Source organism: Chiloscyllium plagiosum, unplaced genomic scaffold (genome assembly GCF_037043375.1).
Source record: "Chiloscyllium plagiosum isolate Xiang-an unplaced genomic scaffold, Cpla_swu_hap1 HiC_scaffold_3, whole genome shotgun sequence".
In the NCBI taxonomy this organism is placed as follows: domain Eukaryota; kingdom Metazoa; phylum Chordata; class Chondrichthyes; order Orectolobiformes; family Hemiscylliidae; genus Chiloscyllium; species Chiloscyllium plagiosum.
The window spans coordinates 60056238-60084156 of NW_028270141.1; the positions used below are offsets into that span (position 1 = coordinate 60056238).

General features: G+C 43.9%; 1 protein-coding gene and 1 pseudogene across 2 annotated transcripts in view; both read left to right on the forward strand.

Annotated features, from left to right (window-relative positions):
* Positions 1 to 27919, forward strand: part of ift172 (intraflagellar transport 172) — a 291193-nt gene that overhangs the window by 238696 nt on the left and 24578 nt on the right. For both annotated transcript variants that reach the window (XM_043682226.2, XM_043682236.2), the window contains 5 exons: positions 4277 to 4393; positions 10071 to 10181; positions 22893 to 23012; positions 23688 to 23783; positions 24770 to 24829. In XM_043682226.2, coding sequence (XP_043538161.1) covers positions 4277 to 4393; positions 10071 to 10181; positions 22893 to 23012; positions 23688 to 23783; positions 24770 to 24829 — 504 coding nt within the window. The remainder of the gene's footprint in view (positions 1 to 4276; positions 4394 to 10070; positions 10182 to 22892; positions 23013 to 23687; positions 23784 to 24769; positions 24830 to 27919) is intronic.
* LOC122543496 (elongation factor 1-beta pseudogene) lies at positions 27125 to 27803 on the forward strand (annotated as a pseudogene).

The window sequence follows — 27919 nt, forward strand, 5'->3', positions numbered from 1 at the left end:
AAATGAGGTACGAAGGTAAACTGGCCAAAAATATAAAGGAGGATAGTTAAAGTTTTTTTAGGTACGTGAAAGACAAAAAAATGGTTAAGACTAAAATTGGGCCCTTGAAGACAGAAACAGGGGAATATAGTACAGGGAACAAAGAAATGGCAGAAGAATTGAATTGGTACTTCAGATCTGTGTTCGCTGGGGAAGACACAAGAAATCTCCCTGAGGTAACAGTGGCTGAAGGACCTAAACTTAAGGGAATTTATATTTGCCAGGAATTAGTGTTGGAGAGACTGTTAGGTCTGAAGGTTGCTAAGTCCCCGGGGCCTGATGTACGGAAGGAGGTGGCTCGAGAAATCGTGGATGCATTGGTGATTATTTTCGATAGATTCGGGAGCAGTTCCTGCGGGTTGGAGGGTGGCTAATGTTGTACCACTTTTTAAGAAAGGTGGGAGAGAGAAATCAGGAAATTATAGACCAGTTAGTCTGACCTCAGTGGTGGGAAAAATGCTGGAGTCTATTATAAAGGATGAAATTAGGACACATCTGGATAGTAGTAACAGGATAGGTCAGAGTCAGCATGGATTTTTGAAGGGGAAATCATGCTTGACTAATCTTCTGGAATTTTTTGAGGATGTAACTCTGAAGATGGACGAGGCAGATCCAGTAGATGTAGTGTACCTGGACTTTCAGAAAGCTATTGATAAAGTCCCACATAGGAGGTTAGTGAGCAAAATTAGGGCGCATGGTATTGGGGGCAAAGTACTAACTTGGATTGAAAGTTGGTTGGCTGATAGGAAACAAAGAGTAGTGATAAACGGCTCCATTTCGGAATGGCAGGCAGTGACCAGTGGGGTACCGCAGGGATCAGTATTGGGACCGCAGCTTTTTAAAATATATGTTAATGATATAGAAGATGGTATTAGTAATAACATTAGCAAATTTGCTGCTGATTCTAAGCTGGGTGGCAGGGTGAAATGTGATGAGAATGTTAGGAGATTACAGGATGACCTGGACAAGTTAGGTGAGTGGTCAGATGCATAGCAGAGGCAGTTTAATGTGGATAAATGTATGGTTATCCACTTTGGTGGTAAGAACAGGAAGGCAGATTACTACCTAAATGGAATCAATTTAGGTAACGGAGCAGTACAAAGAAATCTGGGTGTTCTTGTACACCAGTCAATGAAGGTACAGCAGGTAGTGAAGAAGGCCAATAGCATGCTGGCCTTCGTAACAAGAGGGATTGAGTATAGAAGCAAAGAGGTTCTTCTGCAGTGTACAGGGCCCTGGTGAGACCACAGACCTCAGAATCTACTGTGTGCAGTTCTGGTCTCCAAATTTGAGGAAAGACATTCTGGCTATTGAGGGAGTGCAGCATAGGTTCACGAGGTCAATTCCTGGAATGGCGGGACTACCTTACACTGAAAGACTGGAGTGACTGGGCTTGTATACCCTTGAGTTTAAAAGGCTGAGAGGGGATCTGATTGAGACATATAAGATTATTAAAGGATTGGACACTCTGGAGGCAGGAAACATGTTTCCGCTGATGGGTGAGTGCCGAACCAGAGGACACAGCTTAAAAATACGGGGTAGACCATTTAGGACAGAGATGAGGAGAAACTTCTTCACCCAGAGAGTGGTGGCTGTGTGGAATGCTCTGCCCCAGAGGGTAGTGGAGGCCCAGTCTCTGGATTCATTTAAGAAAGAGTTGGATAGAGCTCTCAAGGATTATGGAATCAAGGGTTATGGAGATAAGCCAGGAACAGGATACTGATTAAGGATGATCAACCATGATCATATTGAATGATGGTGCAGGCTTGAAGGGCAGAATGGCCTACTCCTGCACCTATTGTCTATTGTCTATTACCCAAGGTAGATGGTTTACACAAAAATGAAATAAGCTCTTGAGGAAAGTATGTCATGAGAGTAAATGTTTTATAACTGTAAATGTATCTTCTGAGCAGACTCATCCCATAAAATAATAATAAGGATCCCAGTTTATGCTAGTTTTACTCACATTATTGTCATACTATTATAATGTAATTCTGCTAATTAAGCCGTGCAATATTGAACTCGTTTTTCAAAGATTTTAAGAAATGAGGCAGCAATACTATTTTTATTGCAATTTAATCTTTATTGAGGTATCAATGTTTTAATTCCATCAGCTCCTGTAGCCATTTTCTCGATTCCATTTAAAGTGATATGGGAGAGTGTACATCCTGTCATATTGTAAAATAATTTCACAAAAATGGGTAGTTGCATACAGTGAAAATGATTAGAGCTGCTTCACATTATTCCTCAAGTAAAACCATTCATTTAAAGTGATATGGGAGAGGGTACATCCTGTCATATTGTAAAATAATTTCACAAAAATGGGTAGTTGCATACAGTGAAAATGATTAGAGCTGCTTCACATTATTCCTCAAGTAAAACCATTCATTCAAATGACCCTACTATTTCATTCAACTTTTGCATGATGAGTCCAGGAAAGGAATAGATAATTATAGTGTTTGAAGGCCTGTTGTCTGCCTTATCTGGGAGGAGGATAGCATCCAGCGAGAGCACTGAGATGTCACAGTCATGAGCATTTTCAAAAAAGTGAACAAGTGGTAACTACAGGGGAATCTTCCTGTTGTCGACCATTGGAAAAGCCATTGTCAAGGTCCTCTTCAACTGTTTCCTCCTTATGACTGAGGAACACCTCCTGGAATCACAGTGTGGCTTCTGCCCATGGAGAGGCACATTTGACATGATTTTCATTGTGTGAAAGCTGCAGGAATAATGTTGAGAAAAGAACCTATCCCTGTACATTGCCTTTGACACCATCAACCAGGATGTATTATGAAGCATTTTTCTCTGCTTTGGCTGCAGTACAAAGTTTGTCACCATCCTTTGCCTGCTCCATGATGACATGGAAGTCATGGTAATGACAAATGGCTCCACCACTGACCCATTCCCTGTTCGGACCGGTATCAAACAAGGCTGTGTCATCCCCTCACACTATTCTCAATCTACCTTGATGCAATGCTTCATCTCACCCCGACAAACTTCCTGCTGGAGTGAAGCTAACCTACAGAACTAGTGGGAAATTATTCAACTTCCACTATCTCACTACCTCGACCCAAAGTCACCCCATCCCACTGTCATCAGGCTACAGCACATGCACATGTGCAAATTCGGAATACAAACTCCAGACCATCTTAACGAAGGTCTCACCCTGAACATCCGCAAGACAAGAGTCCTCCACCAACTTGGCCAGGCATTGCAGAGCAAACTCCCCATCATCAAAGTCCACGGGGAGGCTTTAGAAAACCTTGACCATTTCTAATACCTTGGGGGTGTTTTGTCAATGAAAGCAATTATTGATGAAGAGATTCAGCACTGCCTGCAGTATGCTAGCGCAGCCTTCGGTCACCTAAGGAAAAGGTTGTTCGAGGTCAACATCAAATTCGACATCAAGCTCATGGTGTACAGAACTGTGTTGGTTCCCACCTTCCTATATGTCCCTGAGACATTGACTGTTTACAGCAGACACCTCAAGGCAGTGGAGCAGTATCAGCGATGTTGCCTGTGCAAGAACCTGTGAATCTGCTGGGAAGACAGACACACCCCAATACCAGTGTCCTCAAGCAGGCCAACATGCCCAGCATTGAGGCACTGATCACCCTTGAGCAGCTGGGATGGGCTGGGCATGTCATCTGTATGACTGACAGGAGACTCCCCAAGTAGGTACTCTACTCGCAGCTATGAAACCGCAGGCAAGCCCCAAGTGGATAGAGGAGAAGCTTCTGGGATACTCTCAAGGCCTTGCTGTTGAAGTGCAGAATTCCCACTGACACCTGCGAATCACTGGCTTTAACCATCTGAAATGGAGGAGGAGCATCCAAGAAGGCGCGAGTACCTTCAGACTTGCTGTCGAGGGGAAAATGGAAGCAAAGCAAAAACAGCATAAGGAATGTGCCACCCATCACCATCTTTTGCCCCAAGTGTGTTAGAGTCTGCAGAAACCACATCAGACTGTATAGCCTTCCACCCTGAGAGTGAAAGGGTGTCATCCTTGTTTGCGAGGGACCACCAATGATGATAACATAAGCCAGTTGAGCTAATTCTCTTGTTTCTATTCTATAAGTTGTGTAATGTTCCAGATCTATATATAAGCCAAAAACTAAGTAGGGCCAGAAACTTTGATTTGTACCTGCATGTGTGAAATACTAAAGTTTTCTACATTAATTTTCTAATAGCTGTGACTGTATACTAAATCCTGCATTAACTGTCCTATCTGTTTTAGAATTACAAAATTCTCCACAAGTATGTGGCTCTATATGTTACGCACCTTATCAAAGAAGGTCATACTGAAAAAGCCTTAAGTCTGTATGTTCAACATGGTGCTCCTGCCAATACACAAGTAAGTGAAATCAAAGAAGAACTTAGTCATCGTACATTTTTTCAATTATTATCTTGTGACGTGTTATTGAATGAGTTGTTGTTGTAAAAGTCATATCTATTCAATTCTGAAATAATATTTTAAGGGATTGCAGGTTCCATATGAATACATGAAAACCCAAGTTTAAAATATTTAGGACTATGAATGAATATTAGAGATTTGTTGAGCCAAATAATCCTCAACTGTTTGCTACAAATAGTCGCATTCAGCAATAGTAGGAAGCAGTAAGCTTGGATAATGGAAAATAAGAATCAAGTTTTCAGCCCAAACATATAGTGCAGAAAGAGAAATGTGAACTTTACCTCTCTGCACCTAAAAGAAACTAGATGGAACAAGAGTTAAAATTCAAGCAGTGCACATGCATCTCCTTCGCTGGCTCTTGACTATTTGATTCCAGCTATAGCCAAAAGATGAGATGTAAATTGAGATCCTATGATGTGCACTCCCAGTGCTACGAGCTAGTGAGGGCAGGAATAGGAGGATAGAGCAGATGAATGCATGGCTGAGGAGCTGATGGATGGGAGAAGGATTCGCATTTTGGGATCATTGGAATCTCTTTTGGGGTAGAAGTGACCTGTACAAGAAGGACGGATTGCACCTAAATTGGAAGGGGACTAATACACTGGCAGGGAAATTTGCTGGAACTGCTTGGGAGGATTTAAACTCGTAAGGTGGGGGGGTGGGACCAGGGAGATAATGAGGAAAGAGATCGATCTGACACTGAGTACAGCTGAGAACAGAAGTCGTCAAACAGTCAGGGCAGGCACGGACAAGGTAGGACTAATAAATTAAACTGCATTTATTTCAATGCAAGGGGCCTAATAGGGAAGGCAGATGAACTCAGGGCATGGTTAGCAACATGGGACTGGGATATCATAGCAATTACGGAAACATGGCTCAGGGATGGCCAGGACTGGCAGCTTACTGTTCCAGGATACAAATGCTACAGGAAGGATAGAAAGGGAGGCAAGAGAGGAGGGGGAGTGGCATTTTTGATAAGGGGATAGCATTACAGCTGTACTGAGGGGGGATATTCCCAGAAATACATCGAGGGAAGGTATTTGGGTGGAACTGAGAAATAAGAAATAAGAAAGGGATGATCACCTTATTGGGATTGTATTATACCCCATAATAGTCAGAGGGAAATTGAGAAACAAACTTGTAAGGAGATCTCAGCTATCTGTAAGAATAATAGGGTAGTTATGGTAGGAGATTTTAACTTTCCAAACATCGACTGGAACTGCCATAGTGTTAAAGGTTTAGATGGAGAGGAATTTCTTAAATGTGTACAAGACAATTTTCTGATTCAGTATGTGGATGTACCTACTAGAGAAGGTGCAAACCTTGACCTACTCTTGGGAAATAAGGCAGGGCAGGTGACTGAGGTGTCAGTGGGGGAGCACTTTGGGGCCAGCGACCATAATTCTATTCGCTTTTAAATAGTGATGAAAAAGGATAGACCAGATCTAAAAGTTGAAGTTCTAATTTGGAGAAAGGCCAATTTTGACGGTATTAGGCAAGAACTTTCGAAAGCTGATTGAAGGCAGATGTTCGCAGGTAAAGGGACGGCTGGAAAATGGGAAGCCTTCAGAAATGAGATAACAAGAATCCAGAGAAAGTATATTCCTGTCAGGGTGGAAGGGAAGGCTGGTAGGTATAGGGAATGCTAGATGACTAAAGAAATTGAGGGTTTGATTAAGAAAAAGAAGGAAGCATATGTCAGGTATAGACAGGATAGATCAAGTGAATCCTTAGAAGAGTATAAAGGAAGTAGGAGGAGGGCAAAACGGGGACATGAGATAGCTTTGGCAAATAGAATTAAGGAGAATCCAAAGGGTTTTTACAAATATATTAAGGACAAAAGGGTAACTAGGGAGAGAATAGGGCCCCTCAAAGATCAGCAAAGCGGCCTTTGTGTGGAGCCACAGAAAATGGGGGAGATACTAAATGAATATTTTGCATCAGTATTTACTGTGGAAAGGGTTATGGAAGATATAGACTGTAGGGAAATAGATGGTGGCATCTTGCAAAATGTCCAGATTACAGAGGAGGAAGTGCTGGATGCCTTGGAATGGTTAAAAGTGGATAAATCCCCAGGACCTGATCAGGTGTACCCGAGAACTCTGTGGGAAGCTAGAGAAGTGATTGCTAGGCCTCTTGCTGAGATATTTTATCATCGATAGTCACAGGTGAAGTGCCGGAAGACTGGAGGTTGGCAAACATGGAGCCACTGTTTAAGAAGGGTGGTAAGGACAAGCCAGGGAACTATAGACCAGTGAGCCTAACCTCGGTGGTGGGCAAGTTGTTGGAGGGAATCCTGAGGGACAGAATGTAGATGTATTTGGAAAAGCAAGGACTGATTCGGGATAGTCAACATGGCTTTGTGCGTGGGAAATCATGTCTCACAAACTTGATTGAGTTTTTTGATGAAGTAACAAAGACAATTGATGAGGGCAGAGCAGTAGATGTGATCTATGTGGACTTCAGTAAGGCGTTCAACAAGGTTCCCCATGGGAGACTGATTAGCAAGGTTAGATCTCTTGTAATACAGGGAGAACTAGCCATTTGGATACAGAACTGGCTCAAAGGTAGAAGACAGAGGGTGGTGGTGGAGGGATGTTTTTCAGACTGGAGGCCTGTGACCAGTGGAGTGCCACAAGAATCGGTGCTGGGCCCTCTACGTTTTGTCATTTACATAAATGATTTGGATGCGAGCATAAGAGGTACAGTTAGTAAGTTTGCAGATGACACCAAAATTGGAGGTGTAGTGGAAAGCGAAGAGGGTTACCTCAGATTACAACAGGATCTTGACCAGATGGGCCAGTGGTCTGAGAAGTGGCAGATCGAGTTTAATTCAGATAAATGCGAGGTGCTGCATTTTGGGAAAGCAAATCTTAGCAGGACTTATACACTTAATGGTAAGGTCCTAGGGAGTGTTGCTGAATAAAGCGACCTTGATGTGCAGGTTCATAGCTCCTTGAGAGTGGAGTCGCAGATAGATAGGATAGTGAAGAAGGCATTTGGTATGCTTTCCTTTATTGGTCAGAGTATTGAGTACAGGAGTTGGGAGGTCATGTTGTGGCTGTACAGGATATTGGTTAGGCCACTGTTGGAATATTGCGTGCAATTCTGGTCTCCTTCCTGTTGGAAAGATGTTGTGAAACTTGAAAGGGTTCAGAAAAGATTTACAAGGATGTTGCCAGGATTGGAGGATCTGAGCCACAGGGAGAAGCTGAACAGGCTGGGCCTGTTTTCCCTGAAGCGTCGGAGGCTGAGGGGTGACCTTAGAGGTTTACAAAATTATGAGGGGGGCATGGATAGGATAAATAGGCAAAGTCCTTTCCCTGAGGTCGGGGAGAGCATAGGTTTAGGGTGCGAGGGGAAAGATATAAAAGAGACCTAAGGGGCAACTTTTTCACGCAGAGGGTGGTACGTGTATGGAATGAGCTGCCAGAGGATGTGGTGGAGGCTGGTACAATTGCAAAATTTAAGAGACATTTGGATGGGTATATGAATAGGAAGGGTTTGGAGGGATATGGGACGGGTGCTGGCAGGTGGGACGAGATTGGGTTGGGATATCTGGTCGGCATGTACATTTCTACGCTGTACATCTCTATGACTCTATATGGCTTAAGGGTGCAGCATCCAGCATGGACATTATATAGAGTCATAGACATTCGGCTCAGTTAAACCCAGCAGACCATCATACAGGTCTTTTTAAAAAAAAAACAAAGAATAATACAACATAGGAAGAGGCCCACCAAACCTGCACCGATTCCTAATCTTAATTTACACCCTTTACTTATTGCCCATGTGAAGTTTCTACCCCTCTGGTTGCCTGCCATTCAAATGTATATCAAGATACCCCTTAAACAATACTAATGTGCCGACTTCCACCATGTCCATTGGCAGTGCATTCTGCTTCTGTGTGAAAAAGTTTCCACACACTTCTCCCCTGAACTCTCCCCCTTTTTGTTGTGAACCCCTCTTGTGGTTGATCTTTCCACCCTAGGAAAAAGCCTTTGACTATCCACCTATGCCTCATAGTTCTGCAGATCTCTATCAGGTCGCCCCTCAACCTCTGTCTTTCCAGTGAATACAATCTGAGTTTATCCAACCTCTCCTCATATCTAAAATCCTCCAGACCAAGCAATATCCTGGTAAACCTTCTGAGCAAGCCCCCTCCAAAGCATCCACATTCTTCTGGTCGTCTAGTGACCAGAACTGCATGCAATATTCCAAATATGGACTAACTAAAACTTTATACAGCTGTACCATAACTTGCCATCTCTTACATTTGATACTCCAGCCAGTGAAGGCAAGTGTACTGTATGCCTATTCCACCTGTGTTGCCACTTTCAGGAGTCTGTGGACCTTTATGTCCATGCCTCAAGGATTTTGCCATTTTCTTTTTAGATTAGATTATTAGATTAGATTATTTACAGTGTGGAAACAGGCCCTTCGGCCCCACAAGTCCACACTTATTGTATCATTCACACCCTAAATTTGATCTTCCAAAATGCATCACTTCTCATTTGTCCGAATTAAACCCATCTGCCATTTCTCTGCCCAAATCTGTAATCTACATCCTGTTGTATGTTTTGACAATCCTCTTCACTATCTGCACCTCCATCAATTTTAGTATCATCCCAGATCAGACCACCTATATTTTCCTCAATATAATCTACATATAGTACAAACAACAAAATCCCAGCGGAACACCATTAGTTTCTCCATTCTGAAAAACACCCCTTCAGTGCTACTCTCCGTATGACCAAGCTGGTTCCTTCTCCATCTAGCCAGCACATTCCGGATCCCATGAGACTCTTCCTTTTGTACTGGCCTGCCATGACGAACCTTATCAAACATCTTGCTGAAAGCTTATGTAGACAACATCTACTGCCCTTCCCTCATCAATCAATCTTGTCACGTCCTCAAAAAGCTCAGTTGAGTTGGTGAGACAAAATATTCCCCACACAAACCCATGCTGCCTGTCACGAGCAAGTCTTTTGATCCGAAATGTGAATAAATCTTATCTCTCGTATCTTCTCTTACGATTTCCCCACCACTGACCTGGATTATCTGTTTCCCTTCTTAAACAAAGGAACAACGTTGGTCGTTCTGTAACCTTGCCTGAGGCCAAAGAAGATGGACAGATATCTGTTAAGGCCCCAGCTATTTCCTCCCTTGCCTCCCATAGTAAAAATTATTTACTATTACAAGAGGCATGGCAAGAATGCTCCTAACAAATGGTTAGTCAGAACTGCTTATCTGTCCTCTCCTACTCGAGGTTTGAAAATTCCTCCAATGTTTTCCCAGTGACTTGCATCAATCCCTGCAGGGCAACCTGTAAGCTCTCTAATATTTCCGGCTGGAAGTTGTAAACTATCTTAGCCTATTCCTGCCATTTAAATGAATCAGGCAGAATTCCTGGGCATTGCACACTTTCATCTCACGTAATTTGCAGATGAGATTTTTTTCATTGATGACTTGTGCTTAATGATGAGTTACAGCACTGCTTCCTGCTCCTATATGTTTCTAGCTAGATCTTTGAAAAATGAAGAAGATTTTCAAACATTAACGTTCTTTCAGTGATTTAGTTTTGTGATCTGTTTCACTTTTTTTCTTTTATATGCAGAATTTTAACATTTACAAACGGATTTTTATGGATATTATAAACATGCCAGATAAAAATACTGCAGACTCATATAGGACATGGGCTGATCTTCGCGATGTACTCTTCAATCTGGTTAGTGCAGCATAAACTGAATTATGTATATGAGAAAAACAATATTGAAACGAATTGTGATTTATACCAACATCTGGATGTCAGAGAGTGTTGCATCATTGTTCTTTATTCTTGGAACTAGATAGGAATCCAGACAATCAGAATAAAAATTGTTTCAATCTGTCAATTTTTGAAAAGGTATGAATTTAAGCAGTTTCAAGTATTCTTTGAATATAAATCCAGAGTATTTATATTCAGCGTGAAATAGTTTCGACACTGAAACTATTTCAGAACAAATATGCTTCATCTTTTTTATACATTTTGATCTCCTCATAAAAAGAAAAATGCAATGACTTCTGCATAATATGATTGTCTTGATTCTGATTCAGCTATCTTGACTTCTGTTTGAGCCCAGATGACAGCCTCCTCACATTTTGCCGTAATGGTAAATAAACAATATTCTCAACCCTGGTACAGTTCATACTGTGACACTACCAAAGGATAATTTATTCTTTAAATATAACATTGGTTCAATAAGTTACAAAAGTTTAATAATTTTGATTATACTGGTTTTGCAGTAATAATGTTGTACCTATTATTTTTCTGGTTGTTCTGGAATGAAGTTTTTGCATATTGTCACTAACAATTGTCCTGCAAAGTGTATAATTTTCTCTTGAAACTAGAGATTTGGCCTTTGTCAGTAAGATTTGTGTGTTAAGGATAGTCTCAGCTCATCCACATGTCCACATTCTCTAGAAGAAAGAGGGATAGGTTGGTTGGAAGAAAGTAACATGGAAAAGAATTGATACTCAGTTCTTTTTTTTTAGCTGTAAATTTCATGTCAACTCTTTTCTGACTTTGTTTTATTCATTTGTGGGAATTGGGTGGCACTGGCTGGCCAGTATTGAAAGCCCATCCCTATTTGCCCTTGAGGAGGTGGTGGTGCGCTGCCTCCTTGAAGCACTGCAGCCCAATTGCTGTCGGTTGAACCACAATGCTGATAGGGAGGGAATTCCAGGATTTTGACCCAGTGACTGTGAAGGAACATGGTATATTTCCAAGTCAGGCTGATGAGTGGCTTGGAGGGGAGCTTGCCTGTGGTGGTGTTTCCAAGTACCTGTTCCCCTTTCCTTCATGGGTTTGGAAGGTGCTGTCTAAAGATCTTTGGTGAATTTCTGCAATGCATCTTGTAGGTAGTACACACTGCTGCTACTGAGCACTGGTGGTGGAGGGATTAAATGTTTGTAGATGTGTTGCCAATCAAGCAGGTTGCTTTGTCCTTGATGGTGTCAAGCTTCTTGAGTGCTGTTGGAGCTGTACCCATTCAGGCAAGGGAGAGTATTCCATCACACTCCTGACTTGTGCCTTGTAGATGGTGGATAGGCTTTGGGGTGTCAGGAGGTGAGTTAATTGCCACAGTATCCCGAGTCTCTGACCTGCTTTTGTAGCCACTGTTTCTATGTGATAGGTCCATTTGAGCTTCTGGTCAATGGTAATCCCAAGGATGTTGACAGTGGGGGATTCAGTGATGGTAATACTTCTGAATGTCAAGGGACGGTGGTTAGGGTGTCTCTTATTAGTCTCTTATTTTCTGCTATTTTTGTCAATTCTGGTCAGCTCCTCCCTCATGCCTCTGTATGCCTCTGGTCAGCTCCTCCCTTTATTCAATTGTAATACTGTTACATCTACTCCGACCTCTCAAATTGCAGAGTAAATTCAATCATGTTATGGTCACCACCTCATAAGGGTTCAATAGACAATAGGTGCAGGAGTAGGCCATTCTGCCCTTCGAGCCAGCACCACCATTCACTATGATCATGGCTGATCATCCTTAATCAGTATCCTGTTCCTGCCTTATCCCCATAACCCTTGATTCCACTATCCTTAAGAGCTCTATCCAACTCTTTCTTGAAAGTATCCAGAGACTTGGCCTCCACAGACTTCTGGGGCAGAGCATCCACCCACCACTCTCTGGGTGAAGAAGTTTCTCCTCAACTCTGTTCTAAATGGCCTACCCCTTTATTTTTAAACTGTGTCCTCTGGTTTGGGACTCACCCATCAGCAGAAACATGCTTCCTGCCTCCAGAGTGTCCAATCCTTTAATAATCTTATACGTCTCAATCAGATCCCCTCTCAGCCTTCTAAACTCCAGGGTATACAAGCCCAGTCGCTCCAATCTTTCAACGTAAGACTGTCCCACCATTCCGGGAATTGACCTCGTAAACTTACGCTGCACTCCCTCAATAGGCAGAATGTCTTTGCTCAAATTTGGAGACCAAAACAATATTCCAGGTGCGGTCTCATCAGGGTCCTGTACAGCTGCAGAAGAACCTCTTTGCTTCTATACTCAATTTCTCTTGTTATGAAGGCCAGCATGCTATTAGCTTTCTTCACTGCCTGCTGTACCTGCATGCTTGCTTTCATTGACTGATGCAGAAGAACACCTAAATCTCGTTGTACTGCCCCTTTATCTGACTTGACTCCGTTAAAGTAGTAATCTGCCTTCCTGTTCTTGCCACCAAAGTGGATAACCACACATTTAAGGAGGTGGACGAGGGGAAAGCAGCAGATGTGGTGTATATGGATTTTAGTAAGGCGTTTGATAAGGTTCCCCATGGTAGACTACTGCAAAAAATACGGAGGTATGGCATTGAGGGTGAGTTGGAGGTTTGGATTAGGAGTTGGCTGGCTGGAAGAAGACAGAGGGTAGTAGTTGATGGCAAAGGTTCATCTTGGAGTGCCGTCACTAGCGGTGTTCCGCAAGGATCTGTTTTGGGACCATTGCTGTTTGTCATTTTTACAAATGACCTGGAGGAGGGGTTAGAAGGTTGGGTGAGCAAGTTTGCGGATGATACGAAAGTCGGAGGAGTTGTAGACAGTGAGGAAGGATGTGGCAGGTTACAGCGGGATATAGATAAGCTGCAGAACTGGGCAGAAAGGTGGCAAATGGAGTTCAATGTAGCTAAGTGTGAGGTGATTCACTTTGGTAAGAGTAATAAAAAGATGGGGTACTGGGCTAATGGACGGATACTTGGTAGTGTGGATGAGCAGAGGGATCTTGGTGTCCATGTACACAGATCTTTGAAAGTTGCCACCCAGGTAAATAGTGCGGTGAAGAAGGCATATGGCGTACTGGCTTTTATTGGTAGAGGAATTGAGTTCCGGAGTACTGAAGTCATGTTGCAGTTGTATAAGACTCTGGTGCGACCGCATCTGGAGTGTTGTGTGCAGTTTTGGTCGCCATACTATAGGAAGGATGTGGAGGCACTGGAACGGGTGCAGAGGAGGTTTACCAGGATGTTGCCTGGTATGGTAGAAAGATCATATGAGGAAAGGCTGAGGTACTTGGGGTTGTTTTCATTGGAGAAAAGAAGGTTTAGGGGTGACTTGATAGAGGTGTACAAGATGATTTGTGGGTGGCACGGTGGCACAGTGGTTAGCACTGCTGCCTCACAGCGCCAGAGACCCGGGTTCAATTCCCGCCTCAGGCGACTGACTGTGTGGAGTTTGCACGTTCTCCCCGTGTCTGCGTGGGTTTCCTCCAGGTGCTCCGGTTTCCTCCCACAGTCCAAAGATGTGCAGGTCAGGTGAATTGGCCATGCTAAATTGCCCGTAGTGTTAGGTAAGGGGTAAGTGTAGGGGTATGGGTGGGTTACGCTTCGGCGGGTCGGTGTGGACTTGTTGGGCTGAAGGGCCTGTTTCCACACTGTAATGCAATGTAATCTAATCTAATGATTAGGGGTTTAGATAGGGTCGACAGTGAGAATCTTTTTCCACGTATGGAGTCAGCTATTACAAGGGGGCATAGCGTTAAATTAAGGGGGGTAGGTATAGGACAGATGTTAGGGGTAGGTTGTTTACTCAGCGAGTCGTGAGTTCATGGAATGCCCTGCCAGTATCTGTGGTGGACTCTCCCTCATTATGGGCATTTAAGCAGGCATTGGATAGGCATATGGAGGATAGTGGGCTAGTGTAGGTTAGGTGGGCTTGGATCGGCGCAACATCGAGGGCCGAAGGGCCTGTACTGCGCTGTATTCTTCTATGTTCTGTGTTCTATTAAACTGCATCTGCCGTGCATCTGTCCGCTCACCTAGCCTGTCGAAGGCACCCTGTTATCTCCTAACATCCTCCTCACATTTCACCCTGCCACCCAGCTTTGTATCATCAGCAAATTTGCTAATATTACTTTTAATACCATCATCTATAACATTAATGTATATTGTAAAAAGCTGCGGTCCCAGCACTGATCCCTGCGATACCCCACTGGTCACTACCTGCCATTCCGAAAGGGAGCCGTTTATCACTATCCTTTGTTTCCTGTCAGCCAACCAATTTTCAATCCAAGTCAGTATTTTGCCCCCAATACCATGCGCCCTAATTTTGCTCACTAACCTCCTATGTGGGACTTTATCAAAGGCTTTCTGAAAGTCCAGGTACACTACATCCACTGGATCTCCCTTGTCCATCTTCAGAGTTACATCCTCAAAAAATTCCAGAAGATTAGTCAAGCATGATTTCCCCTTCATAAATCCATGCTGACTCTGACCTATCCTGTTACTGCTATCCAGATGTGTCATAATTTCATCCTTTATAATTGACTCCAGCATTTTTCCCACCACTGAGGTCAGACTAACTGGTCTTTTATTCTCTGTTTTCTCTCTCTCTCCCTCCTTTCTTAAAAAGTGGTACAACATTAGCCACCCTCCAATCCACAGGAACTGATCCTGAATCTATAGAACATTGGAAAATGATCACCAATGCATCCACGATTTCGAGAGCCACCTCCTTCAGTACCCTGGGATGTACACCATCAGGCCCCGGGGACTTATCAGCCTTCAGACCTAACAGTCTCTCCAACACCATTTCCTGGCAAATATAAATTCCCTTCAGTTCAGGTCCTTCAGCCACTATTACCTCAGGGAGATTACTTGTGTCTTCCCCAGTGAACACAGATCTGAAGTACCAATTCAACTCTTCTGCCATTTCTTTGTTCCCCGTAATATATTCACCCGTTTCTGTCTTCAAGGGCCCAATTTTAATCTTAACCATTTTTTTTCCTTTCACATACCTAAAAAAGCTTTCACTATCCTCCTTTATATTTTTGGCCAGTTTACCTTTGTACCTCATTTATTCTCTGCGTATTTCCTTCTTAGTTATCCTCTGTTGTTCTTTAAAAGCTTCCCAGTCCGCCGTTTTCCCACTTATCTTTGCTATGTTATACTTTTTCTCTTTCGACTTTATATGTTTCTTAACTTCCCTAATCAGCCACGGCTACCCCTGCCTCCTCTTAGGATCTTTCTTCCTTTTAGGAATGAACTGATCCTGTATCTTCTGCATTATACCCAGAAATACCTGTCATTGTTGCTCCACTGCCATCCCTGCTAGGGTATTGCACCATTGAACTTTGGCCAGCTCCTCCCTCATAGCTCCATAGTTCCCTTTATTCAACTGAAATATTGTCACTTCCGATTGTACCCTCTCCCTTTCAAATTGCAGATTAAAGCTTATTGTATTACGGTCATTACCTCCTAATGGCTCCTTCACTTCGAGGTCCCTGATCAAATCCGGTTCGTTGCACAACACCAGATCAAGAATTGTCTTCTCCCTGGTCGGCTCCAGCACCAGCTGTTCTAAGAATCCATCTCGAAGTCACTCCACAAACTCCCTTTCTTGGGGTCCAGTACCATCCTGATTCTCCTAGTCTACCTGCATCTTGAAATCCCCCATAACAACAGTAGTAATATCTTTGCGACAGGCCAATTTTAGCTCCTTATTCAACTTAAATCCTACATCCAGACTACTGTTTGGGGACCTGTAGATAACCCCCATTAGGGTCTTTCTACCTTTAGAATTTCTCGGGTCTATCCATACTGACTCTACATCCCCTGATTCTAGGTCATCCTGTGCAAGGGACTTAAAAACATTTCCTACCAACAGGGCCACCCCACCCCCTCTGCCCGTCAGTCTGTCCTTACGATAGAACGTATAGCCTTAGAACACAGAGAACATCGAACAATACAGCACAGAACAGGCCCTTCGGCCCACAATGTTGTGCCGAACATTTGTCCTAGCTTAAGCACCCATCCATGTACCTATCCAATTGCCACTTAAAGTTCACCAATAAATCTGACTCTGCCACTCCCACAGGCAGCGCATTCCATGCCCCCACCACTCTCTGGGTAAAGAACCGACCCCTGACATCTCCCCTATACCTTCCACCCTTCATCTTAAATTTATGTCCCCTTGTAACACTCTGTTGTACCCGGGGAAAAAGTTTCTGATTGTCTACTCTATCTATTCCCCGATCATCTTATACACCTCTATCAAGTCACCCCTCATCCTTCTCCGTTGCAATGAGAAAAGGCCTAGCACGCTCAACCTATCCTCGTACGACCTATTCTCCATTCCAGGCAACATCCTGGTAAATCTTCTCTGCACCCTCTCCAAAGCTTCCACATCTTTCCTAAAGTGAGGCGACCAGAACTGCACACAGTACTCCAAATGTGGCCTAACCAAAGTCCTGTACAGCTGTAACATCACTTCACGACTCTTGAATTCAATCCCTCTGCTAATGAATGCTAATACACCATAGGCCTTCTTACAAGCTCTATCTACCTGAGTGGCAACTTTCAAAGATCTATGAACATAGACCCCAAAATCGCTCTGCTCCTCCACCTTACTAAAAATTCTACCGTTAACCCTGTATTCCGCATTCTTATTTGTCCTTCCAAAATGGACAACCTCACACTTGGCAGGGTTGAACTCCATCTGCCACTCCTCAGCCCAGCTCTGCATCATATCTAAGTCCTTTTGCAGCCGACAACAGCCCTCCTCACTATCCACAACTCCACCAATCTTCGTATCATCTGCAAATTTACTGACCCACCCATCGACTCCCTCTTCCAAGTCATTAATAAAAATTACAAACAGCAGAGGACCCAGAACTGATCCCTGCGGAACTCCACTTGTAACTGGGCTCCAGGCTGAATATTTACCATCTACCACCACTCTCTGACTTCGTTCGGTTAGCCAGTTTTCTATCCAACTGGCCAAATTTCCCACTATCCCATGTCTCCTGACTTTCCGCATAAGCCTACCATGGGGAACCTTATCAAATGCCTTACTAAAATCCATGTATACTACATCCACTGCTCTACCCTCATCCACAAGCTTGGTCACCTCCTCAAAGAATTCAATAAGACGTGTAAGGCAAGACCTACCCTTCACAAATCCGTGCTGGCTGTCCCTAATCAAGCAGTGCCTTTCCAGATACTCATAAATCCTATCCCTCAGTACCCTTTCCATTACTTTGCCTACCACCGAAGTAAGACTAACTGGCCTGTAATTCCCAGGGTTATCCCTATTCCCTTTTTTGAACAGGGGCACAACATTTGCCACTCTCCAGTCCCCTGGTACCACCCCTGTTGACAGTGAAGACGAAAAGATCATTGCCAACGGCTCTGCAATTTCCTCTCTTGCTTCCCACATAATCCTAGGATATATCCCGTCAGGCCCGGGGGACTTGTCTATCCTCAAGTTATTCAAAATGTCCAACACATCTTCCTTCCTAACAAGTATTTCCTCTAGCTTACCAGTCCATTTCACACTCTCCTCTTCAACAATACAGTCCCTCTCGTTTGTAAATACTGAAGAAAAGTACTCATTCAAGACCTCACTTATCTCTTCCGACTCAATATACAGTCTCCCACTACTGTCCTTGATCGGACCTAACCTCGTTCTCGTCATTCTCATGTTTCTCACATACGCATAAAATGCCTTTGGGTTATCCTTGATCCTATCCGCCAAAGATTTTTCATGCCCTCTCTTAGCTCTCCTAATCCCTTTCTTCACCTCCCTTCTGGCAATCCTGTATGCCTCCAATGCACTGTCTGAACCTTGTTTCCTCAACCTTATATAAGCCCCCTTCTTCCTCTTTACAAGACATTCAACCTCCCTCGTCAACCAAGGTTCCCTCACACGACCATCTCTTTCCTGCCTGACAGGTACATACATATCAAGGACACGTCGTATCTGTTCCTTGAAAAAGTTCCACATTTCCACGACATCCTTCCCTGACAGCCTATGCTCCCAACTTATGCTCCTCAGTTCCTGTCTTACAGCATCGTATTTACCCTTCCCCCAATTGTAAAACCTACCCTGTTGCACGCACCTATCTCTCTGTATAACGAAGGTGAAAGTCACAGAATTGTGGTCACCATCACCAAAATGTTCACCCACTAACAAGCCCATCACCTGTCCCGGTTCGTTACCAAGTACCAAATCCAATATGGCCTCCCCTCTGGTCGGGCAATCTACATACTGAGTTAGAAAAGCTTCCTGGATACACTGCACAAACATCGCCCCATCCAATCTACTTGATCTAAAGAGCTTCCAATCAATGTTTGGGAAGTTGAAATCACCCTGACTACTATCCTGTGGCTTCTGCACCTTTCCAAAATCTGTTTCCCAATCTGTTTCTCCACATCTCTGCTGCTATTGGGGGGGCCTATAGTAAACACCCAATACTGCACCTTTCCTATTTCTGACTTCAGCCCATACTACCTCCAAAGGCAGATCCCCCTTGAACTGCCTTTCTGCAGCCGTTATACCATTTCTAATTAGCAACGCCACCCCCCCTCCTTTTTTACCACCCTCCCTAATCTTAGTGAAACATCTGTAACCAGGAACCTCCAACAACCATCCCTGTCCCTCTTCTATCTACGTTTCCGTGATGGCCACAACATCATAGTCCCAGGTACCGATCCACGCCTTAAGTTCACCCACCTTATTTCTGATACTCTTTGCATTGAAATATACACACTTGAGCCCATCTCTGTGTCCGCAAGTACTCCCTGTCAGTGCTACCTTCTCCACAACCCCCCTACATTCTTGGACATCCTGACAATCAGCTAGCCTATTTGCTGGACTGCAAGTCCGGATCCCATCCCCTGCCAAATTAGTTTAAACCCCCCCGAAGAGTGCTAGCAAACCTACCTCCCAGGATATTGGTGCCCTTCTGGTTCAGGTGCAACCCGTCCTGCTTGTACAGGTCCCACCTTCCCCAGAATGCAGTCCAATTGTCCAAATACCTGAAGCCCTCCCTCCTACACCATCCTTGCAGCCACGTGTTCAACTGCACTCTCTCCCTATTCCTTGCCTCACTGTCACGTGGCACCGGCAACAACCCAGAGATGGCGACTCTGTCCATCCTAGCTTTTAGCTTCAAACCTAACTCCCTGAGCTCCTGACCTCCCCACCCCTCTTCCTACCTATGTCGTTGGTGCCAATGTGCACCACGACTTCTGGCTGCACACCCTCCCCCTTAAGGATTCTGAAGACACAGTCCGAGACGTCTCGGACCCTGGCACCCGGGAGGCAACAAACCATCCGAGAGTCTCACCCGTGTCCACAGAACCGCCTGTCCGTCCCTCTAACTAAAGAGTCTCCTATAACTAGCGCTCTCCTCCTCTTCCCCCTTTCCCTTCTGAGCCTCAGAGCCGGACCTCGTGCCAGAGACCCGGTCACTGCAGCTTACCCCTGCTAGGCCGTCCCCCCCAACAGTATCCAAAGCGGTATACTTATTGTTGAGTATATTCATTTCCCAAACCCTGTCCACTTGAAACCACATTTCCGTTATCCCCACAATATCGTAACTGCCAATTTCTAATTGAGCCTCAAGCTCATCCATCTTATTTCTCATGCTTCATGCATTCATATATAATATTTTTAAGTTGTTACTGCTTGCTGGACTATAATCCCCCTTCCTATCGATCCCTATTTCACTCAACCTTATGGCATGATCCCTTTTTGAGTTTTCTGCTCCATTGATACCGTTGTCTTCCTTGACTTATGTTGTTCTAACTTTCCCTTCAATTTCCTTCTTAAACTTCCAGTTGGTTCCCCCCCCCCGGCTATTTAGTTTAAACGCAGCTGTGTTGCAGTGGCAAACCTGCCTGCCAGAATGCTGATCCCCCACCTATTAAGGTGCAACCGTCCCTCTTGTATAATTTATCCCTACAACAAAACATACCCCAGTGTTCCAAGAATTTAAATCATTGCTTCCTGCACCAGTTCCCCAGCCACACATTCAAGTCCATTATCTCCCTGTTCCTGGCTTCTCCAACCCGAGGAACTGGAGGCAAACCAGAGATAACCACCCTGGATCTCCTGCTTTTCAGCTTTCTTCTGAGTTCTCCGAAGTCCCGCTGGAGGATGTTCCTTCACAGTAAGCTCCTTTATCAAGTCTACCTCATTGCACATTACTAAATCCAAAATTGCCTGTTCACCAGTGGGGTCCACCACAAGCTGCCCCATAGAGCCATCTCATAGACATTCCACAAATTCCTGTTCTTGCAATCCATTACCAATCTGATTTTTCCAGTCCACCTGCATTTTGAAATCCCCCACGATCACTGTAACCTTGCCTTTCTTTTTCAATCTCCTGGTGTATCTTGTGCCCCAAATCCTGACTACTGTTTGGAGGGCTGTACATAACTCCCATGATGGTTTATTTTAACCTTTGCGGTTCCTCAACTCTACCCAGATTCACAATATCTGACCCTACTTCGTTTCTTCCTATTAATTAAATTTCATTTCTTACTAATAAGGGAACCCACCCCTCTGTGCACCTGGCTGTCTTTTTGAAAAGATATATATCTGTGAATATTTAGCACCCAGTCCTGATCCCCTTGCAGCCATGTATCCATGATCCCCACCGCATCATACCTGCCAATTTCGATCTGCGCCATAAGCTCATTTATCTTATTTCGTATACTGTATGCATTCAGATACAATGCCTTCAGTCCTATATTGATCGTCCCTCTTCTCATTGCCATTTCTTTGTCCAATGTGCTTGAAGTTTGATTCCTAACCCTTTTGAAACACTGTCCTCTTTTTGTGTTCTCAAAACTTTAATAACCTCTACTGAGTTCTTCTGTCTTTTCATTTTTTTCAGAGTTTTCATTGCAGTAGAATCCACCCCCACAGATGTTGAGACTGCTACTTTGTTTCCCATTGGCCATTATACTTCTTGGAGTTTTACCCTTCCCTTCCCCCCAACTTTATCATTTAAAGTTCAGGTGGAGACTGTTCCAGTGGTACAGATCCCTCCTGTTCCTATACTGGTGCCAGTGCCCCATGTAAAGGAACCCTTTTTTACTGCACCACTCTTTTAGCCACGTATTTACTTCTGTTATTCTCGTATCACTTATGCCAATTTGCACATTGCTTGGGCAGTAATCCGGAGATTGTAGTCCTTGAGGGCTTGTTCTTTAATTTAGTCCCTAATTCCTGATAATGCCTAAACAGGCTCTCTTTCTTAGTCTTGCCTGTGTTGTTTTATCCAGATATAGACTACAACAACTGGATCCTCCCCTTCCTTCTCCAATATCCTTCTAGGCCGGTCAGAGATGTCCCTCACCCGGCAGGCAACATACCAAACGGGACTCTGTATCCTGCATACAAAGGATGCTATCTATTCCTCTAATTATAGAACACATGCTGCTCCTCGCCCACCAAACTAGCTTTGTATCTGGCTGCAATGGCAATTAATTTTGAAGATTCTGTCCTCCAGTTTCAACTTGTTTCCTTCCAAGACTTGTCTGTGCTTGCAATCTCACACCTTATTATCATATGGTAGACATATACAGCACGGAAACAGACTGTTCGGTCCATGCCAACCAAATATCCTAAATAAATCTAGTCCCTTTATCAGCATTTGGCCCCTATTCTTCTAAACCCTTCCTATTTGTATACCCATCCAGATGCCTTTTAAATGTTGTAATTGTACTAGCTCCCACCACTTCCTCTGGCAGCTCATTCCATACATGCACCACCCTGTGCATGAAAATGTTGCCCCTTAGGTTCTTTTTAAATCTTTCCCCTGTCATCTTAAACCTATGCCCACTAGTTTTGGACTTCCCCACCTTGGGGAAAAGATGTATTTTTATCCTATCCATGCCCCTCATGATTTTATAAACCTCTATAAGGTCACCTCTCAATCTTTGGCGCTCCAGGGAAAACAGCCCCAGCCTATTCAGACTCTCCCTATAGCTCAGACCTTCCATACCTGGCAGCATCCTTGTAAATCTTTTCTGAACCCTTTCAAGTTTCACAACATCCTTTTTATTGCAGGGAGACCAGAATTGCACGCAGAATTCCAATTGTGGCCCAACCAATGTCCTATGTAGCTTCAAAATGATCTCCCAACTCCTGTACTCAATGCAGTGACCAATGAAGGCAAGATACCAAACACCTTCCTCACTATCCTATCTACCCGTGACTCCATTTGCAAGGAACTATAAATCTGCACTCCAAGATCTCTTTGTTCAGCAACAGTCTCCAGTTGTGTAATACTTGAATCTGCCTATTTGGGAACAGCAACATTCCTGATGAAGAGCTTATACTCGAAACGTCGATTTTCCTGCTCCTCAGATGCTGCCTGACCAGCTATGCTTTTCCAGCATCACACTCTCGGCTCTGATCTCCAACATCTGCAGTCCTTACTTTCTCCCTATTCAGTAACTGCTCCCTAATAAGATCATACATATACTATTCCCATCCCCTCTGTCCGATAATGAAGTCGGACCTATTTAAGGTGTGTCACTGTATCTAAGATATGGTAGATAGCACTCCTAATGTAACACTTCCAATTCTGTGGCCTGTTTTGTCTTGATTTTCCCTGTAGATGAATACAGTGTATCAATTTTGGAATGTATTTTTGTAATGTTCTAGTGTGAAAATCTGGTTAAATCTTCGGAGGCCAGTTCTCCTGCTCATGAAGAGTTTGAGCAGATGCTGCTGATTTCCCACTATTATGCTACTCGTGCGGGGTCACTGGGAGTCAACCAGCTGGTAAGATTGTGTTACTGTATGATAACCTTAATATAGTGTTTATCAAAATTCATATATTACTACATCCTGACACATTAAAAAGTCACTTTTCTTTAGTTCAGGATATGCTGCTTTGTTGTTAAACAATTTGACTTGTAACATCCCAACCTTCCCATATGAAGCATCATCTTTATACTAAAATACAGATGATTTTTATAGCTGTAAAACCAAATTAGCAATTGTCTGCAGTGTCTATTATGGAATTGTAATATATAAATTAACAAAAAGAAATCCAATAATCTATCAGTGGTTTAATTTTTGCTTTTCATAATGTCAGTTTAACACTTTCTATGCTCTTGATTGACTCTGAAATGGAAAATTTCAGAACTGAAAGAACTGTGGATGCTGGAAATCTGAAACAAAAACAGAAGTTGCTGGCAAATCTCAGCAAGTCTAGCAAGATCTGTGAAGAGAAATCAGAGTTAAGATTTGTCCAGTGACCCTTCCTCAGAATCTTCAGTTCCAGTAATTTCTGTTCTTGTGGAAAATTTCAGTGTGTTCAATGATAAAATACAATTGAAGAATTGTTTTGTTCGCAGGTAGTCTGATTATTATGTTTGTTTAGAGTAATTGAATTTTTTAGAATCTATTTAATCCATTGAATGTCTCAACATTTTCAATGATTCCTGATTTCAGGACATGGTTGCGGCAAAATTATCTATCTCCTTGCTGAGGCATACAGACATCATCCCTGCTGACAAAGCATTTTATGAGGCTGGCATGGCAGCTAAGGTATGTATTCTATTTTTACCTACAACTACTTCTATTGCAGGTGCACTATGTTGTAGGTTGCTGCAAATCAGTAGTTCTCATAATAAACTTGAAAAATGAAAGTAATAAATACTGGATGCATAAAACTTCTTAACTGGGTACTCTAGAAAATTTTATACTGTGAACTGAAACTGCACTAAAACACTTTTTTCTGAAAATTCAGTTATTTTTTCCAGTAAAGGAGAGAACAGTATATTGCTTTTAAATTGGAAGTCACAGGAGGTGCCAGTGTTAGACTGGGATGGACAAAGTCAGAAGTCTCACAACACCAGGTTATAGTCTGACAGGTTTATTTGGAATCACAAACTTTCAGAACACTTCATCTGGTGAAGGAGCACTGCTTCAAAAGCTTATGATTCCAAATAAGCCTATTGGACTATAACCTGGTATTGTGTGACTTCTGACTTCATCCACCCCAGTCCAATACTGGCACTTCCACGTCATGACTATTAATTTTCTGCTAGATACTGACTCAATTTAAATAAAGGCCCAAATCTTCTGGGCTCTGGACCTTAAGTGACAGGACATATTCCATGAGGAATTTATTGGGACCATATGGAAGTCTGGATGCACTGACTATGCATGAATTGTGCTGGATGTTTAACCCTTCATCAGGAACTCTCCAAAAAGTTTTTAGCTTTTTTAGTAAGAGTCAGAGATTTTGGAGAGATCCTACTCACTTATCTGGATAATTATCCAGGAAATGTTATAGTTCTTGGGTAATGACACATGGGAATTTCCACTACAAACACCCTTGCCAGCCCCAAACTCCCCAATGTCCAATCTGGCAGCCTCTGAAGGAAGAACTGTAGCAGGTCACAAAACTGGTTGGAAATATCAAGGTATCCTTTCAAATTTTTTACTTGAAGTTTTTATGTCCATACAACTTTGTTTACCAACTACACTTCAGTGAACTAAAAGGTCATTTTATTTCCATAATAAAACAGGCAATTGGTTGGGAGAACATGGCTTTTATATTCCTGAATCGTTTCCTAGATCTTTGTGATGTAAGTCCTCTAATTTTCTAATTTCAGTCTGTTGTTAATGTCATTTTGAAAATTTTTCTCTGCAATTCAATATAAGTATAAATGTGATGGACAAAAGGGAAATGGGTGAATTTAAATTGTGATTGCTTTTCCCCTCTTAAGCTGAGACACCAAGATATTGTTTGATTTCCCTCTTCTTTTTTACTCCCATTCTTTGGCAGACCAAATGATGTTCCCTAAATCCTGGCTTTCAGATTCCAGTTTTTGAATGAACCCACAGCAAACTTTTTAAGATAAAATCAAAGATAAGGTTTTTTTAAAAAAAAAATGCATTTAATCTCTGCGGAATTCCATCCACATGCACAGCATTCTGGGATCTTCTTAAAATCAGAGAGTTTTTTCAGGTCCCAGCTGCTTGCTGGGACAGAAGGGTGGACTGGACCAATGATATTGCTGAAAATGTGTTGCTGGAAAAGCGCAGCAGGTCAGGCAGCATCCAAGGAGCAGGAGAATCGACGTTTCGGGCATGAGCCCTTCTTCAGGAATGAGGAAAGTGTGTTCAGCAGGCTAAGATAAAAGGTAGGGAAGAGGGACTTGGGGGAGAGGCGTTGGAAATGCGATCGGTGGAAGGAGGTCAAGGTGAGGGTGATAGGCCGGAGTGGGGGTGGGAGCGGAGTCAGGAAGAAGATTGCAGGTTAGGAAGGCGGTGCTGAGTTCGAGGGATTTGACTGAGACAAGGTGGGGGGAGAGGAAATGAGGAAACTGGAGAAATCTGAGTTCATCCCTTGTGGTTGGAGGGTTCCTAGGCGGAAGATGAGGCGCTCTTCCTCCAACCGTCATGTTGCTATGGTCTGGCGATGGAGGTGTCCAAGGACCTGCATGTCCTTGGTGGAGTGGGAGGGGGAGTTGAAGTGTTGAGCCACGGGGTGGTTGGGTTGGTTGGTCTGGGTGTCCCAGAGGTGTTCTCTGAAATGTTCCGCAAGTAGGCGGCCTGTCTCCCCAGTATAGAGGAGGCCATGTCGGGTGCAGCGGATGCAATAAATGATGTGTGTGGAGGTGCTGGTGAATTTGTGGCGGATATGGAAGTGTCCCTTGGGGCCTTGGAGGGAAGTAAGGGGGGAGGTGTGGGCGCAAGTTCTGCATTTCTTGCGATTGCAGGGGAACATGCCGGGAGTGGAGGTTGGGTTGGTGGGGGGTGTGGACCTGACGAGGGAGTCACGGAGGGAGTGGTCTTTTCGGAACGCTGATAGGGGAGGGGAGGGAAATATATCCCTGATGGTGGGGTCCGTTTGGAGGTGTTGGACACCTCCATCACCAGACCATATCCACACGACGGTTGGAGGAAGAGCGCCTCATCTTCTGCCTGGGAACCCTCCAACCACAAGGGATGAGCTCAGATTTCTCCAGTTTCCTCATTTCCCCTCCCCCCACCTTGTCTCAGTCAAATCCCTCGAACTCAGCACCGCCTTCCTAACCTGCAATCTTCTTCCTGACCTCTCCGCCCCCACCCCCACTCTGGCCTATCACCCTCACCTTGACCTCCCTCCACCTATCGCATTTCCAATGCCCCTCCCCCAAGTCCCTCCTCCCTATCTTTTATCTTAGCCTGCTGGAAACACTTTCCTCATTCCTGAAGAAGGACTCATGCCCGAAACGTCGATTCTCCTGCTCCTTGGATGCTGCCTGACCTGCTGCGCTTTTCCAGCAACACATTTTCAGCTCTGATCTCCAGCATCTGCAGTCCTCACTTTCTCCTGGACCAATGATATTGCCAGGAAGAGACAGTGAAAAATTGGCCTACAGGAAAGTGGCAGTGGCAGCTAGCTTTCCAATCTGCAGGGTCAATCAGAGGGCCTTAGCTCTGCAGTCTATTTCATGACACTGTAGTCATTGGAAGCAGGTTAACCTCAGCGACTAAAAGGTAATTAATTGGAATTGTTAACGCAAAGCCTTTCGCTGAATATTATAAACCAGGAGACCACATGAGTGATGGAGATGGGTCTTTGGAGACCAGGAGCTGCCCTGTCTGTCTGTCTGTCTCTCTCTCTCTCCCACCCTCTCTCCCACCCTCTCTCCCACCCTCTCTCTCACCCTCTCTCTCACCCTCTCTCTCACCCTCTCTCTCACCCTCTCTCTCACCCTCTCTCTCACCCTCTCTCTCACCCTCTCTCTCACCCTATCTCTCACCCTATCTCTCACCCTATCTCTCTGTCTCTCTCTCTCTCTCACACACACACACACACACACACCTAGGCCACCTGCTCCTCACCCCTTTCCCCCCACCCCTCACACATACACATGTTCTTAACCAGCCACATGGAATTCAGCAACCTCAAATCCCCCTTCGGCCTCAAGGTACTGAACAAGTATCTGGTGGACTGGAGCAACATTGAGAGGTGTGTTCCATCACAAGTTGACATACTTGTGTTTGAAGCTCTTGATCCTCCACCATCAACTGACTTCTACTATGCACTCCGTTGGTACAATTATATCCTATCATAGGAAAGCACCAAGGCTTGCCTTCCAGGTGTTAAGCAACCCTTCTGTAAATATGTAGCAGAAATGTAGCAGATACCACGTCAGCAAAAGCTGTGGATGATTTCAATGACAATGACATTGATCTTTTTGGTTCCAATGAAGAGGGAAGTGAAGAGGCTAAAAGGCTCAATGAAGAATGTCTAGCTCAATGTGAAGCTAAGAAGTCCAAAACATTATCGCTAAGTCATCTATTTTGTTGGATGTAAAGCCATGGAATGATGAAACTGACATTGTCAAATTAGAAGAGTGTATACGTTCAGTGACATTGGATGGCTTGCTTTGGTGTGCCTCCAAACTGGTTCCTGTGGGCTATGGCATCAAAAAGCTACAGATTCAATATGTAGTTGAAGATGACAAGGTGGGAACAGATATGCTAAAAGAAGCTATTGTTGCATTTGAAGATTATGTACAATCTGCTGATGTTGCAGACTTCAACAAAGTGTAGAATGACAACAAATGAACAAAACGGGGCGGCACAATGGCTCAGTCGTTAGCACTGCTACCCCACAGCACGAGGAACCCAGGTTCGATTCCAACCTTGGGCGACTGCCTGTGTGGAGTTTCCACATTCTC